This window comes from Drosophila sechellia, chromosome 3R (assembly GCF_004382195.2).
Source record: "Drosophila sechellia strain sech25 chromosome 3R, ASM438219v1, whole genome shotgun sequence".
In the NCBI taxonomy this organism is placed as follows: Eukaryota; Metazoa; Arthropoda; class Insecta; order Diptera; family Drosophilidae; genus Drosophila; species Drosophila sechellia.
The window spans coordinates 6,578,002-6,594,410 of NC_045952.1; the positions used below are offsets into that span (position 1 = coordinate 6,578,002).

Below are 16,409 nucleotides of genomic sequence, written 5' to 3' on the forward strand. Positions count from 1 at the left end.
GACGAAGGCACTTCGGCTCCGGAAGCTTTCGTTCTCTTTCACTTTTCCCAGCCTTTGCAGACTCTCTTTGCTGTGCGAGTGCAACGGGGATATATTGCTTGCGCCGCGAAAACGGGATAGACTCACTCAGGCCGCACTGCTCGCACCTCGAAAGCTCATCTGCCACTTGTGACGTCTAGGATTGAACAACAAACCCAAATAAACCGAACTGACTTGAATTTGTCAACATGATGAATCAAACAAGGCAATTCAAACTAAAATTAAAGGTTTTAGCGACCTCTTCTGCATCTCAAAATTTTCAAAATAATTTTTGTATACGGATTGGAAATTTAAAAAAATATTTATGACTTCGTCACTTGTGATTTTATTTTACAGCATTACCATAAAGCCTTCCTTCCAGAATATTTCTTACACATAAAGATAGAAAAAATACATGGATATAAAATAACTTATATTTTTTATGTACATTAAATGGATTTAAGTTTATTTATTAGGTTAATATATAAAGTAGTCAAATAACAAAAAAAAATACTCCGAAAAGAAAGCAGGGAACTTTATCATATATCAGTGATCTGTCAAGGGAAGTACACGATTTATTTTACTTTTATAAATTATTGAATTAATACAATTTAATACGAAAAAATACTATTGTTATTTTATGATGCACACCTTACAGTTGTTAGGGTATTAAAATTATTCTTCTAAAATTCTTATTTTTTGGTTTTCTTTGCAACCAATTAACATTTTTGGGTTTTTTAAAACTTGATAGTAATATTATTATTTATTTAGCAACACAGTTAGCCAAAATTAAACTGTAGTCTCTACATTTGCGTTTGCTTGCGTGTGGCACATGCAACATTTGACATTGTTGGTAGGCAGTGTTGACTTGTTTCCTAGTCGCCGCTCTCTGTTTGGGGATTTGGCTGGCAAATGAAAGGGTGACTTGCTGGTAGTGGAAGCGGGGTGGGGAAATGCATTCCGAGTGTGCTGGCCATTGTTGTTGCACTTGTTGTTGATTGTTTGTGGGCGACAGCTGAGTGGGGCACGTCTGAGCATTTAAGCGGGGAAGAATGTGGGTTAATGGGTTTTTAGTTGCCCTTTTCATTACTCAGCAGACATCCTCGCACATACGCGCCAAATTGTTTCGTTGTGCGAAATGCTAATCAAATGAAGTTCCACGAGCGCCCCAAGTCGGTCCAAGAGTCCTCCATGTTCCAGTGCAAGTTTGAGTGCCCCTTGGCCATGGTAAGCATCTTACTATGTTGGCCGAAAACAGAAAGCCAATATTCCCGCAAAGCTCCAGCCGCATAATAATGGCAACAGTTTCGCTTCTCACGCTTGGCTGATTAACATGTGAATCACGTCAGGTGAGGACACTATAAAAAAAGATGACTAAATGGAAAATGCAGCACCTCCAGGAAAATATATAATACATAAAAAATGAATTTGGTGTCAGCATGGGTCTTTCAAACTATTGGAAAGTAATGAGTAGCATTTGAAATGAAATTTCTATTCATCTATAAGGCTTAACAATAAGCTTATATTTTTTTAGTTGACAGAAAGTTGCAGTTTAGTTTCGAAGTGCATTCGCACGCATAAAGCAACAAGAGACTGCACAGCTAATTGAAATTTAATTTAATGACCGCTCTGAGCACGTGGAAAACCTTCGTTGCGATGCAGCCAGGCGTTGGAAAATTCGTGGAACTCGATGCGCCTTCCATTGCTAATTAAATTAGCAGCCGTATGCATGCAGCGAGCGATTTATGAATTACATTCCCGGCCAAAAAGGTGCAACACGGAATGGGGAAAATGGAAAACGCTGCACTACACTGCACTGACCTAACCGTAAAAGTGCCACACAAAACGAGTATTTTCCTAATTGAACATGTGTCCAACATCCAGGTACTGCATACTGCATACTGCATACATACATGCAAGCATAGTAACATTTTGCATTTGGTTTTTGTTTCCACTCCACCTCTTTACAGTTCATTAATATTGCGGGCCGCAGTGGGGAAGGTTTATTGGAAATTAAAAGCCAACTTCATTTGCGTTCTAGCTAGCACTTTTGTGTTTTACTCGCTCTCTGCCACGGCAGTTTTCCGTTTTCCATTTTCCCGGTGCCTGCTAATTTAAATTTTTTGCTTGTTGGCTGCGCAATTTATGCCTGACAGCGAATGGAGACCACACAAATTGAGGCATAAATTCGGTTGCGTTTCTATTTTTTCTTTGTTAATTTAAACATTGCTTTGGCCATTGAATTATCAAATAAATAACCCAGATTACGGATTTTCTTAGCCAAGTTCATGGTAAAAATCTTTTGACAGCTGAACAAGTTTACTAATTTTCGCAGCTAATGACTATATTTTCGATTACAGTTCAAACCCAATTTGCATTTAATTAAAATTTGGGCAAATCATTGAAGCTGAAAATGTTTATTATCTATGGTAAAAGGTCCCTTATGTTTTTGGGCTAAAAACATATCGTTCTCATATTTTAAAAATCTTAAATAAATATATTTTCTTGTTAGCTTGAAGTCCTAAACACATGTGTATAAAAAATATACAACAAATATTTAATCTCGATACCCAGCGCGAATTTCCCGTTTGTTGCCACACATTCATAATAACTTTAATGGCAGACACTAGGTGAGTACTCCAAAGTGTTTTTAATTTCAATTAATATACAAGACACTCGAGGGCAAAAATACACAGCCAGTGAAATCGACACACAAGTGACTCACTCAGGTCCTTGACCAGGACTCAACTCGAACTCAATGGCTCCGAACGGAAATCAACTCAAGTGGCGTCTGCCTTTGAATGCTGGACCGTCGTCCATCAACAGTCTCCTGGAAAAGTCGGAAAAAGTGGGAGCAGCTGAAAGAGTAGACCTAAATACCTTAAAGTTTGCTTAAACTTTCGCCACTCGCCAAGAAATTAGCAATGATACCCAGTCGTCGGATTAGTGGCTCCTGGACCATAATGGCCTCATTAAGGGTTAAGCCACAGTTAAAGTTTCAGCGCTGGGGGAAAAAAAACTGTTCCGACGTGTTCTGGGCGGCTAGAATATCCTGCCGTAAGCAGGAAAATTATTAAACAATGCCCAGGGGCAGCAGGACGAGGAGGTGGTGAGAGGAGCATGATGACAATGAGGACCCTGGTGCATGCAGCTATGAAAATGGCAAAGTGCTGACCTAAGCCCACAAACAAAATGGCATGCTACAGAGGACGAGACAGCTAAAAAGTGTCACAGCAGCTCAACACAAAAACTCAAATTCCAAGCGCCCGAGTTCGACCCCGGCTGGAACTGGTACTGGTACCACTACTACTACTACTGAAACAGAAACTGAACCCGGGAAGACCGGCGGACGGATGGACATGACGAAGTGTCAGTGGCTCAGAGCAACGAAATCCCAATGTAGCCAGTGATATGGCCAACTACAGAGCCACGTGTTTGCTTTTCAATTTGTGCCAGCAGCCAGCAGCCGGCTGTGGAATTATGAATAGGCCGGCACAAAAACAAAGCGGCCAACAGCAGAAAGACATCGTGAATGGGCCAAGTGGAACGGCTTTCTGGGGCCCGACCGGGGTTAAGGGGCTAACGGGCGTTACACGGAGCGTTGGAGCATTCATTGGTGCTAAACAGGGTGCGAGGTGAGGTGCGGGCAGGCCAGGATTCGGAATGGATTCGGGGAGGATGGGATGGGTTGGGATGGTACTGCTTGGGATGGGATGATTACGCTTCGATGCCGACAGGCAAAGGAAAACAACTTTTGCGAAAGTTGTACTCGATTTGTGTTCTATTTTAGTGCTCCTGCTCGTCCTCTTCGGCTTCCATTTACATCACTACTTATGGCAAGCTGCATCGCATGAAATGCAAATGTTTATCTGCAAGGACTCAAAGTCACTGGGGATGAACATACAAATTTCATGGTAAACTCTTTGATCGCTCCAACAATTTGGATAAAAGGAAGCAAGGATTCATAGTTCGAGATACAAAAATTGCCTAATCAATTCAATTTGGAAAGGTTCTTAAAAATGATGTAAACGGGCTTAAGACCCTTCGGTAGTAAGCCGATTTTATTTTAGAGAAAAGATAACCAGAGCAAATTGACAGCATAATAGTTTGGCATGCCGTATTCATCAACAAATAATCATTTTAACGTCAACCAAAAATTATTACAATCACAAATTTCAAAAGAAAAGCTACAGATAGAAACATATTCATGTAAAAAAACACATAGCCAATAAAAAAAGATAAAAACGAAAATTATTACCATTCCTTCATGCATAGCAACTTTATCATCAAATATTAATGCCATTTTGAACTTTAAATAAAATCTCGGACTTGACTGTCATCAAAATTATGAAAGTATCCATCAACAAACACTGCTTTACCTATCATCTATAACATTTATTTAGACCTTAACCAAAAAAAATATATTCACAAATTCCACGGAAGTATTCAAAATAATAACTCATACACAGTAATACCCATCACTTCAATACAACCTCCAAAATGGAAGCCGCCAGTGAACGCAAAACCCAGATTATAGAAAAGAGGAAGCTCATGGGCGACAAGAGGATGAGCATGGGAATGAAGTCCTTCTATGCCTCGGTAATAGGAAGCATTTTCCGGATGAGCGATGAGCAGCGGAACGCGTTTGCAGCCATGTATAGGCGCCACAAGGCTGACGCACAATACGTTAACGCTAACTACGTTGATGATCCCGTGGAGGAGTACGTGCCTATTTATCAAACCGTATTCGATGACGACCGGGATCCCGTGCACGAGCCCACATTCTCTAAACACCGCATACCACTGTAAGATTTCTAGCCAAACTTGCTACGGTCAGAATACTTCTTATTTCTTTAGTCAGATACGTTGTCTGGAGCGTTACCACAATTCCAAGCGGGAGTACGCCGATCAGTTCAAGCGGGAGATCAAACTCCTGATCGACAACCAGTCCACGGCGCAGGAGGCCTGGCAATTCGTAAGGTAAGCTAAGATTGTAGATTTAGTTAAGCGTAATGTAATGTTAAAGAGTAACAATCCGATACTATTTCATTAAAGCACGCATTAGAAAAACCCTTGAATGACCAGCCCCTATTCGTCTTAGTTATCTTTTAGTTTAGTGCTCACTATCATTTTTATTTAGATGCTAACTTCAAGTGTGTGGGGGTCAAGTCAAAAAAAGCTATGAATGGACTATCCTATTTTAGTTTTAAATCTAGATAATAAGATCAGAACCGAATTCCAATTGAAATCGGTTTATTGTTCGACTCGGACCGCAAACTAGTTCAGAAATCTATCCCAAGTAATGTTCTAAGTTCAAGCTGTTCTGCATAGGTCACTTCAAAAGTTTTTATTTGTTTTTATTTCTACTTTTTTTAGAAGTCGTTCATTGTGCGTTTCGTCAAAATTTATTCATCCAAGTTTTTAATGTTAGCTAAAATAATTTTGAATAGAAAATACCGCACTTAAAGTTCTTATCAATAACATATTCTAGCCTCAGTTACTAAGAATAGACAAAACTAAAGCTAAGTAAGCTAAGTAGTTTATCACATAGATTTTTAATTCAAGCCACCAAAACATTTTTTTTAAAAAGTTTTTCAATAATGCTACAAGCATTTCTTTTGAGGCATGTCATCTTCAATTGACAATCATTAGAAACCATAAATACCAAAATTTCGAATTACTGTACTTAGTTTTTTGTTTTTCTTTCAGAACCATGGCCTATACCACACTTTGGCCGCCGCTGCATACAAGAAAAGAGCTCAAGATTTTTGAATTGGACTTTTGCAAGCTCAATCCTCAAGAGCAGAAGCGCTATAACAAAATAATGGCGACCAATTTTTCTTAAAGTCTTTAAGCTTTAATATATAAAATTTTATAATTTAAAAAAAAATATATAAAATAATAAAAGCAACAAAAATGTTGATGAAAAGAAAAATATTTTCGATTTATAAATCTTTGAAGCGAATGGGGAGAAAACTTAAGATCGTTCTGGGGATATAATAATAATCGGAAACCCTCAAAGTATTTTTTTATGTTTTATATATACTTTAAAGTCAGTACGGTAACGTTTGTAAGGGAAGATATAAAACATGATCATGTTTTTGTAGGTATAAATGCACAAATAAAATCTCTGTCAACTAATTCATCGATCGTGTCAACAAACTAGTTAGTGCCTACCAATGGGTTAAGAAGTCTCTACTTCTTGCAATTTGTCTTTTCACGACACGAATCCAGCAAAGTTGTAGCTCGATTGATCTCCTGTTTTACACACCCTGGAAAAAACCTAGTTGAAGCTCTGCAGAAGTGCATTTCAACTACAGCATCGGGAGTCACGAAAGAGTACTGCCGCAATTCACTTTTGGGCAGAGTCAGCGGACTGACTCACTAGCTAAACAGAGATCGGAGCTTATGAATAATGAATAGTATTTTCCGAAAGCCAGGAACTTTCACCCTAATGGGGAAGGGGAACTGGGGCGTAATCACTGTGGTGACTTGAGTTATCTCGCCTTTCCATGACCAAAGAAAAAATAGAAGCCATGTTGTGAGAATTTTCAGGATCCAAATAAAGTTTGCTACAATGTAATGAAGATTGCTCGATAGTGATTGAGTATTTAGGAATTTAATATATGTAGACATTGTTCATCGGGGTGGTTCATTGTTGGGGCTCGACTTACAAAACTAATTTTTTTTAATACATTTTACTACGATTTACTATCTGTACTTTATCTGTAAGAAGAACGTGCATAGTGAGGTCTACCTGTATAGGATCTGTACGCTCTAGGGAGAAAACATAAAATCCGAGTACCAAAGCTTTTCAAAAGATCTCTTTCTCAGTTGTGATAAGCTCGGCTCAAGTCTCTTGGTGGGCTTGAAAGCTTTACTCACTGCCTCTCAGGGACAGTATCTCTCACCGCCGAATCGATTATCATCTGCGATCGCATTTAAAAGGTCTCTCGCCCGTTAATTCGCGATCAGTTGTCTTTGCGTCTCGAAGGCGTTCGTAGTTTAATTTCGTTTCCCGGTTCTCTGGTTCGAGGTCGACGCGCGTAATCGCAAAGACGCGTTCTTATTGAATAAGCTGTGAATCTTCTTATTAAGATTGGTGGGAAATATCCCAGAAGATGAAATCAACACGCAAAGTAGTTGGGATTTTTTTGGCCACCTGCCTGCTGCCTTTCACCGTTCTACAAAATGTTGCGGCCCAAGGAAGTAAGTACCGAGCTATAAATATGTGATTCACTCAGAGCTGACTCATTAATTGAGACCGGTACTTATCCGTGTTAAGCGCAATAGCTTAGCAGAATTCAATGCGGTTATCAGACTTGAACTTGAACAAATTTCCCATGTCAATGACTTAATTGAGCGCACTCGTGTATTATTTTATTCTCCTCAATAAATTTAATGGGTCCAGTCGTCAAACATATTACATTATCAAGGGATTTGATTGATATCAAAACATTAATCGTGTTTTTTATTATTAAGTAGCAACTCCTGACAATTTAAAATGTCGTTCTTAATGCTCTTCTTAATGAAATAACTTAAAAGTGCAATTTAAAATTTTATTTAACATAAACAAATTTCTTGATAGGATTTTTATAATTTGCGATGAATTAAGCTGCAAAATTAGGTCACTAATATTGACTACAATTTTTGATAGCATAATCAAGCGAATCAAAATGTTGACTCAAATGACACTTTTAGGTAAAGTCGTTTTGTTTTAATTCAACGACGTGCTGATTGTTATTATTATTGTTTAATTTATTATAATTTAAATAGCCTTATCAGTGGGTTGATTCAAGAATTCCGAATTTTCCAAGTTGTCTTCATGTTTTATACCACTTTTAACGGTCGATTTAATCTAGCCTTGTCATTTCGTCCATGCCTTCGTTTTTAGTCGTTTTGACAAGTCTTACTGATCTTCATACTTGTTGCTTTAATTATTATGTGTAGGTTGTATGAATCCCAACCAGAAACAGGGACGATGCTTGTCCATATACGACTGTCAAAGTCTGCTTTCCGTGATTCAGCAGACTTATGTCAGCCCAGAGGACAGAACCTTCCTTCGAAACTCACAGTGCCTCAATGGAGTAGGTCGCCAGCCATATGTTTGCTGTACAAGTGATCGCAGCTTTGGATCCCAGGAGAGCACCTCTGCAGCCCCGCCTCCAACGACTACCAGTTCAAGTTCACAGGGTCAAGACGGTCAAACGGGTCGGGGCAACCTGCTGCCCTTGCCACCCAAGTGCGGGCCCCACTCCTTCAGCAATAAGGTCTATAATGGCAACGACACTGCTATTGACGAGTTCATCTGGATGGCGTTGCTTGAGTACGTGGATAGTAAGTTAGATCTTGAATATAATATGGTAAGTTTTAGTTAACGCATCTGTATCCATTTTGACAGACAGGGGACGGCGGGAAATCAGTTGCGGCGGCAGTTTGATCAACAATCGTTACGTTCTTACCGCCGCCCATTGCGTCATTGGTGCGGTGGAAACGGAAGTGGGTCACCTGTAAGTATTTATCTAGTTTAATGTTTATCCAGGTTTTAGAATAACCAACTAAGCTGCTTGTGCCTCTATACAGAACTACCGTTCGGTTGGGGGAATACGATACCAGCAAGGACGTGGACTGCGTAGATAAAATTTGCAACCCGCCCATCCTTCAATTGGGCATCGAACAGGCCACTGTACATCCCCAATATGATCCTGCCAACAAGAACCGCATTCACGACATTGCCTTATTGCGATTAGATCGGCCCGTTTTGCTTAATGAGTATATTCAGCCGGTTTGTTTGCCTTTGGTCAGCACACGTATGGCCATCAATACCGGCGAGCTCTTAGTGGTCAGCGGGTGGGGCCGGACCACAACAGGTGAGTTTGGATATTAAAGATACTTATATATACTATCAATTGAAGCACCTGACCAAGAAAAATTTCATAACTAATTGATTCAAATTCTTATTCTTCAGCCCGCAAGAGCACCATCAAGCAGCGATTGGATCTGCCGGTGAATGACCACGATTACTGCGCGGGAAAGTTCGCCACGAGGAATATCCACCTGATCAGTTCCCAGCTCTGTGTTGGCGGGGAATTCTACCGCGACAGCTGTGATGGCGACTCCGGCGGACCACTGATGCGAAGGGGCTTCAACCAGGCGTGGTACCAGGAGGGCGTGGTCTCCTTTGGCAACCGCTGCGGACTAGAGGGTTGGCCAGGTGTCTACACACGGGTAGCCGACTACATGGACTGGATCCTGGAGACCATTCGTCCCTGAGCAGCGGAACGAAGGCCGCTATTGTTCTGATAATGTTTTAATTAAAGTCAAGTCGAGAGTGCTCTTTGGGCATGGCGCCCATCCTTTAATTAACTTGCATTCAATGTGATTTTATCAGCTGCACTTACCACGCTGCGTATACGTAATGCGCTTACAGTCTAGCGCCGTTTGCGGTAATTAAAATCGCTGTTCCCCACTGGGATGGGATGGTGAGAGTTCAGTGGAATAACTTTCAAGATGCGGCCAACTTGCCCAGAGGCACCTTCTTAGCGCCCCCAGCGATTTTCTATGCAATTTGGCAATGAATTTCTATTATGCAAGCAGTGCTTTTCCGGGCTTCCGGCGCTCTCTCCGCAAAGTTTTCACTTGCTTGCTGGCTGATTGCATTGAAGGCGTGGCTAGGCTGGAAAACAAAGTAGACAATGGCTAGGCTCATTAATTGTGTGCGCGCGGAAAGGTTAATGATGCCTGCAGGAACTGGTTAGCACGGACAATGGGCTTGGGTTACTTGACCAAATTTACAGAGTTCATAAGAGCCTTTTAATGCGGATCCAAATACAAGTGCAAGAAGTAAACAAGGATCGCAAAGGAATTTCGAACAACTTAACTTATATAGTTGAGTAGATAGGTACTTCCTTCTTTCCTTCTGAGGACTATGGATTAAATGAGGGCTCAATGAATGAACAAATAAATCCGAGCCCTGGTACCCGAATCCAATCTCTAGTTGAAAAGACAGCCTTGTTAGCACTTTTGACATTTTCAGTGTTTAAGAATATTTCTTAAATTTTTTCCTTTATCTTTTTATATTTTTTATTGTTGGAAAAATTCATTGCGTCTCTAGAATCTGGTTGCTAATCTTATAGCTTTTATATTTCCAGTGATCAAAAATATATATATTTTATATGTTCAGAAATATGTTCCCTCTGCCCGTTACATATTTTTTAACGAAACTAGTACCCTCTTTACTCTACGAGTAACAGGTATGTTTATAAAAAAAATTTAATTTAAAAATAAAAATTAAATTATAAAAGTCTTATATATGTGCGTTACGGTGGCAGTTGAAGAAATGCTTTTGCCACACCTCTAGAAATTGGCAAAACAACTTATATAAACTAAGCCAAAGCATTTTTTCAAGAAGCCTGCAGCACATTTTTGGTGGTTTGTGGGCTGCGTTGGCGATATAGGTTTCGAGGTATCGGCTTGGCCAAATCGACAAAGATACGCACATAGCACGATTGTCTCGACCAGTGGTCCTAATCAAAAATATATATATTTTATATATATACACTTTCTATATATAGATTTTATTATGGTATTTATATTAATTCGATTTCTTGTGAATATGAATTACGTCATTATAATAAGTACTAAAGTTACAAAACAAACAAGATTGCATATAAAAAAAGGTCGAGAAATGCTTGAAATCCGGTTATGCCGAAAATGTTAAAGGTATCAATATAATTTTCATCCTGTTATATGCACAACCCTTTAAACTCTTTACTTTTGTTGTATTTTCTAGCCGGAACCCACGCTCAACTTTTGCGAAAATGAAATAAAGAGAAAATTTCCCCCATTTAGCCGAGCTCTCTGGCCATGTGTGGCTAAATTGAGCAAACGAAAACACGAAAGAAAAAAAAAACGCTTTTGCTAAATGCTGGCGAGCGAAAAACTTGTAATTCAATTTTGAGGGCAACTTTGCCCAAATGCAAGCCAAATGTAATTAACACGCACACGGACACTCGCACAGGCGTTCGAATCTGCTGCAATGGAGTGGCAAAACGACTTGTACACCTGCCAGCCGGGCAGACAGATATTCCGAGCCCATGCTGACCCGGCCGAATCCAACCGAACCGAACTCAACCGCCGGCCATCCCAATTCCATGCCACTTCGGCCGACTGCCGTCGATTGGCGTGGAGTGTGTCCGGAATCGCCTCTAACTCTGGGCCCGGAATGGAAATGGCCAAGTGGGAGGCTGGCACTGCCTTCGTCAGTAACAGGCTTAATTGAGTTGTGTTCGCAGCATTTAAAATGGCCAACGGCGCTAACGATCCGACCAGCGTTACCATGGCCAAAAACCACGAAAATAAGTTGCATAAATATTACATTTTCATAAATTAACAGCACGTCAAAAGATGGTCTTTAATTACCAACTTAAATGCAAAACAAACTAGTGTTTTGGTTAAAAATTAATGTGGCCATCAAATTTCAGTTGAAATAGAACCAGCATTTATGTGATAATTCATAAAGGAGGAGTATTAGTATTTAATTAGAATTTTCTTCTTATAATAAATCGAGTAATAGAACACTTTAGGTCCCTATGTTTTCCATGGTGCACAAGCCAAAGCGGCAGAACACAAAATTGGATTAAATGCCGACGATTTGCAAGAAAAATACTTGCCCCTCTTGGGCTGGGCAGAAACAAAATTCAAGCTTAAGTGGCCAAAATTAAATGTAGTGTGCTGCGCGCAATGAAAGCGAAAAGAACGGAAAACAGACAGAAAGTTGTTGCACGCAAAAAATAAACTGGACTGCGGCAACAGTCGCATAAATCTAAACCATTTTTTTAGCGAGCAGAAAGCATGAGCATCGGGACAAATTCGGTGATTGATGAATTGAGCGAGAGTTGCGCATACGCCATGTGGCCCGGGCAAAAAGTTGCAATAATTTCATTTAACATGCATAGCCAAACTGGCAAACTGTCACAGGGCCGAACCCTAGCCCAAACCTACCAAATAAAGCGATACCAATGCACAAACCGCCCAGAACGATTCCCGATTCTTGTGCAATTTATGACTTTGGCCTGGATGCACTCGTCACAAATGCCAATGTCGATTTGGCGGACTCTCGCGTGCTTTTGAATGGCCTTCAATTGCTCGAAAATCGAAATCTATGCATTTTGGAATATTTGAACGAGCGAAAAGCAGGAGAATTAAAGGAGCCGGTAAATTTGGTCGTGTTAGCCAGCAATCGAGTATTGAAAATGCATTTTGTCGAGTCCATATACATGTATAGTGGATGCCACTGCTTCACATTTGATTACTGCTGCTGGTGGACTCGAAGGCCACGGGAGCGGGCTAATGCGATTTGCGCCTGCCCTGCTGATTGTTACCGCCGATTCTGCCTCGGCCACATCATTTGCCGTTTGCATTTGCATTTGCCGTTTTTGCAATGACATTATTTACTTAGCATTTGCATTTCCAATTTTGCATGCTGTGCATTGGCAATTGGCAGCGCAAACACACACGAAATGCCAAAGGACAGTTGATTTTTACGTCTGCTGATTGTGCTCCTATTATGCTTATTGGGTCCCGAATAATGAATGGCACAATTAATTCGCAATAGCAATCAAATGGGTTCAAACTATCCACTTGCAGAATAACCGAGGGCACTCTGACCATTCTCCATTGGAATTGTGCACCCCTTCTGGCAGTTTGAGACTAAAAATTTCAAACAAGCTGCCAATCAAACGGCAAAGGGCTTAGAATGCCCTCATTGAGACACAAAGTGACCCCTTCTGTGCAGACTTTTCAGTTTCATCTGTAAAAATGTAATTTGTCGCTTCAGTTTTCATTTTGTTTTGCAACTCTGTGAGCTGGACTAAATAAAATTTGAACTTGCATTCTCAGCCGTTTTGCAGGCAACTCAAACAGAATGCCGGAAAATATTCCAACATTTTGCTGAACATGTGAAATTTAAAAAACTCCTTCTATGCCGGAACTATGGGCTCAGGCTCTCGATGTCGAAACCGCACCGGCGTCCTTAAAATGTTTGATTAAATTTTCATTCTCGGGAGCAACATTTTGCGGTTTCTCATAAGCATTACAGACCCTCTTCGTCGGCTCAAAAGTTTCGAATCATTTGGGCTAAAATATGGCCGCCAGGTAAATGCGATGATGAGGCAATTTATTTGTGTTTATTTTCGGCATTCGTTTTTCATCGAGTTCTTTTCACTTCTTTGTCGATATTTTACAGGAGCCGAGCCCCAGACCCTCGGAGCATTGAGATGATTAAGTTCGCCGGCAGGGCAAGTATTAATAAACTTGTGGCACACACTTTTCCAGCGCAAGCGGAAAAGCGTGTTTTTGTGCGGCAAAGGAATGACCACCGAGTCGCAGAAACGGCTTGTAAAGGGAGCGACAATATAATTTAAATTTATTTAACAACCGACTTGTTAAAACCGTAAAGCGAGAGGGATGGGTTCGGGTCTAGTGGGAAGTGCACCACAACAGCATTAAGTAGCTCATTAAATTTCCTTAACCAACAACAGAACACAACACGAACAAGCCACTGGCAGACCAACTGACTTTTCGTTTCGTTTTTATTTTGTAAGTAGGAAATATTATAGTAGAAAAACGGCGCCAAAAGAAATGAAATCGCCTGAGAAAGTGGATTGGGCGGATGTGGGGGCGTGGCGGCGTGGCGGCGTGGCGGCGGACAGCCTCAAAGCGAGCGAGCTGTAAAAAACGCCGTAAGTGTATTTTTATTGCGTATAAAATGCATTTTGCAATGCCACACAAAATTCAAGTGGTGTGCGTTCTGAGCGGAAGTTACGACCAGCGAGCTAGGACCACAAGCAAACACACACACGCACACATACAGACACACAGGCGGTTTGTGGCTGTGGTGGTGAGTGCGCTTATGTGTGCGCCACGAAATCTTGATGTCGGAAGTTATGGACTACGAAATCAAGGAAATCGCAGGAAATTTCTTACTCCAGCCATTGCATTTTTTAAATAATATTCATGTGGAGCAGGGCAATCAAGCGGAAGTAACCTAAATGAACAAATATATAAATATTTATTGTTATTAAGAATTTATTTAACACTGCGCAAGTAACAAGTTATTAATCGTCGGAGTGAACCTGAACTGAAATGTGTAACATTAATGATATTTTTACAAAACACGAAATATTTAAACCTTTAATAATACAAAAAAAAACATAAGAAAACACCACCCAAGCACTTAAGTGCGTACCAAATATTCAAGATGTACATTACTTACACTCAAGTCAACAGCAGAACTTAATCATACTTTCCCCAAAGCAAACTGCTTCAGCCAGTGCAAATACCCCAGTCAAGAAAACAAACGAGTTGGCAAGCAATGATTGCTCAGCATTGCTACTTGTTGTTAAATATGTTGCACAAACAAACAACATTCATTACCCCAGCAAGTGGGTTTTGTGCGGAGGGAGTGGGGCAGAAATGAAGGATCGCTACGTGAACGCTGGAAAATTGGCTGCGCAGCGTAAAAATCGGAGGGTATTGGCAAAGGTTAAAGCTAAACGCGGTACACGAAGTCTGAAAGGTTGCGGTGATGGAGTCGCGATTTACACCTTGTTTAAGTTCAATGTTTACTCAAACGAGGGTTACCCAGTGCGTATGCGTGATAAATATGCTAATGCTTATCCTTTGGGCGTGCTTAATGTCGATCATGTTCAATGAATAAAAACAAATGGCTATCCATTTGGTATGATTTACGGATTACGCATTTCTCTTGGAGTAATCAATGAATATTAAACAATCGCCCTCGACTAATACTCATCTACATGTATTGATTTGACAAAATACCAAATATGTATTAACGTGCAAATGTATAATCCATATATATATATTTAGGGTCGGATAATAATAATAAAACTCTGCTGAGCGCACATCTCAGTCGGAGTAGTAAGCATAACATTTAACCGAGTGTGTGGTCCATTGAGCCACTGGTTACACAGTGCGTATGGATAATATAAATCCAGTGCTCTACGATGTGGGCAGCCTGCGACTTTAAGTTATGCATAAGTTTGTTTTTTTAATGTCCCTTTCCGACACTCTTTTCGAGCACTATTAATTATAATTTTTTCTCCGGCTATTCTGGCAACATATGTATGTATGGGCACGGACAGGGGTGTCGGCCAAACATTTTTAAAATTATATGTATCAAAAAGAGGGGGAGCGAGCAGACACGGACACGGATACGGACACGCTCACATGTGCCGGAAATTGGCGCACACCTTGCAGCCATGCAGTTGCAGGAATTTTTTCCATAAGCATCATAAAACCAGGACTGACCGGACGATGGTCAGGCCATTGGGTACATGGTATGGCGGCGTAAACGGGGCTGGGGCGGCTCAGCATGCGGAAATTATAATTTATAGCTGTGAGCTGCGGATGCCAGAGCTTCACAGTGATTTTTTTACCCTTAGCCCTTGCGACGAGGACTTTCTTCCCGGAACCGACTTTAAAATCGCTGGAACTTTGGCATTAATTGAAGTTGGCCATCGAGGTTGAAAGCCCACTCGAATCCACATGAATCAGCGTCTATGGGATGGCAGTTTCCAAGTGTTGGGGCGCCGAAAAGGACGCAAGGATGTTCTTCAGTTTTTAATTTAATATCGTGTGATGCGTGAATTGGAGCGGAAAATATTCCTAGTTTGCTTAGCCTGAGCTAAATTCTTGCAAAATGATTAAATCCCTGTATTCCTCTGTCTAATGCCCGTAAATTAATAAGTCACATTGAAAACCAATATTTGATTTAATGACAGGCCTGACTGCATTCACAGCTCCGATTTCAAATTGTGAAACCTTTGAAAATTACCCTCGGCTGACCAGTTATTCATGATTGTTTATTTTTTGTAGCCTATGCGAAAACCAAACAATAAATCGAAACGCTATTTGATTAATTTTAAAGAAGAAACTCAGCCAAGGGCATAACTGAATTAAAGAGCAAATTCTCATGGCGTTTCTGGCCATTGTTCACTGCGTAAACATTTGTAAAGTTGCTCTTTTTCAGGTGTATACACGGTGCAAACAAAACTCAACTCAACGGCTAAAAAATGGCCATAAAATAGCATTTGACAAATGACGCACTTCCTGTCAACGCACACAATCACAAACGCACACATTTGTCTCTTATCGGTAACTTGTAAAAAGAGGTCGAAACAATTGCATCGCTTTTAAACATGAATCTGCTCACATAGTTACACAGTTCAACAATATAATAATTCATTGTTTGAATTTATTTATGAGCGCAGCTCAAATATTTTATATGCACAAGCGGCAGTTTGTTTAAATGTAATTTAGTGGAAAATGAAACAAATGCGGATTTTATTCAAAGCTATTTAGTTGCTGTC

General features: G+C 40.4%; 2 protein-coding genes across 2 annotated transcripts; both read left to right on the top strand.

The window, feature by feature from the left end:
* Window positions 1-4,322: 4,322 nt before the first annotated feature.
* LOC6614279 lies at window positions 4,323-5,902 on the top strand. The gene is made up of 3 exons (XM_002038683.2): window positions 4,323-4,823; window positions 4,876-4,998; window positions 5,728-5,902. Exons 1-3 carry the CDS (start codon window positions 4,519-4,521, stop codon window positions 5,861-5,863), a joined length of 564 nt encoding a protein of 187 aa, XP_002038719.1. The 5' UTR covers window positions 4,323-4,518; the 3' UTR covers window positions 5,864-5,902.
* A 1,083-nt stretch (window positions 5,903-6,985) lies between these two features.
* LOC6614280 (serine protease 7) lies at window positions 6,986-9,380 on the top strand. Its single transcript, XM_002038684.2, has 5 exons — window positions 6,986-7,227; window positions 7,969-8,355; window positions 8,420-8,528; window positions 8,602-8,888; window positions 8,987-9,380. The coding sequence occupies exons 1-5, from the start codon at window positions 7,140-7,142 to the stop codon at window positions 9,289-9,291; spliced, it is 1,176 nt and encodes a 391-aa protein (XP_002038720.1). The 5' UTR covers window positions 6,986-7,139; the 3' UTR covers window positions 9,292-9,380.
* Window positions 9,381-16,409: the final 7,029 nt, after the last annotated feature.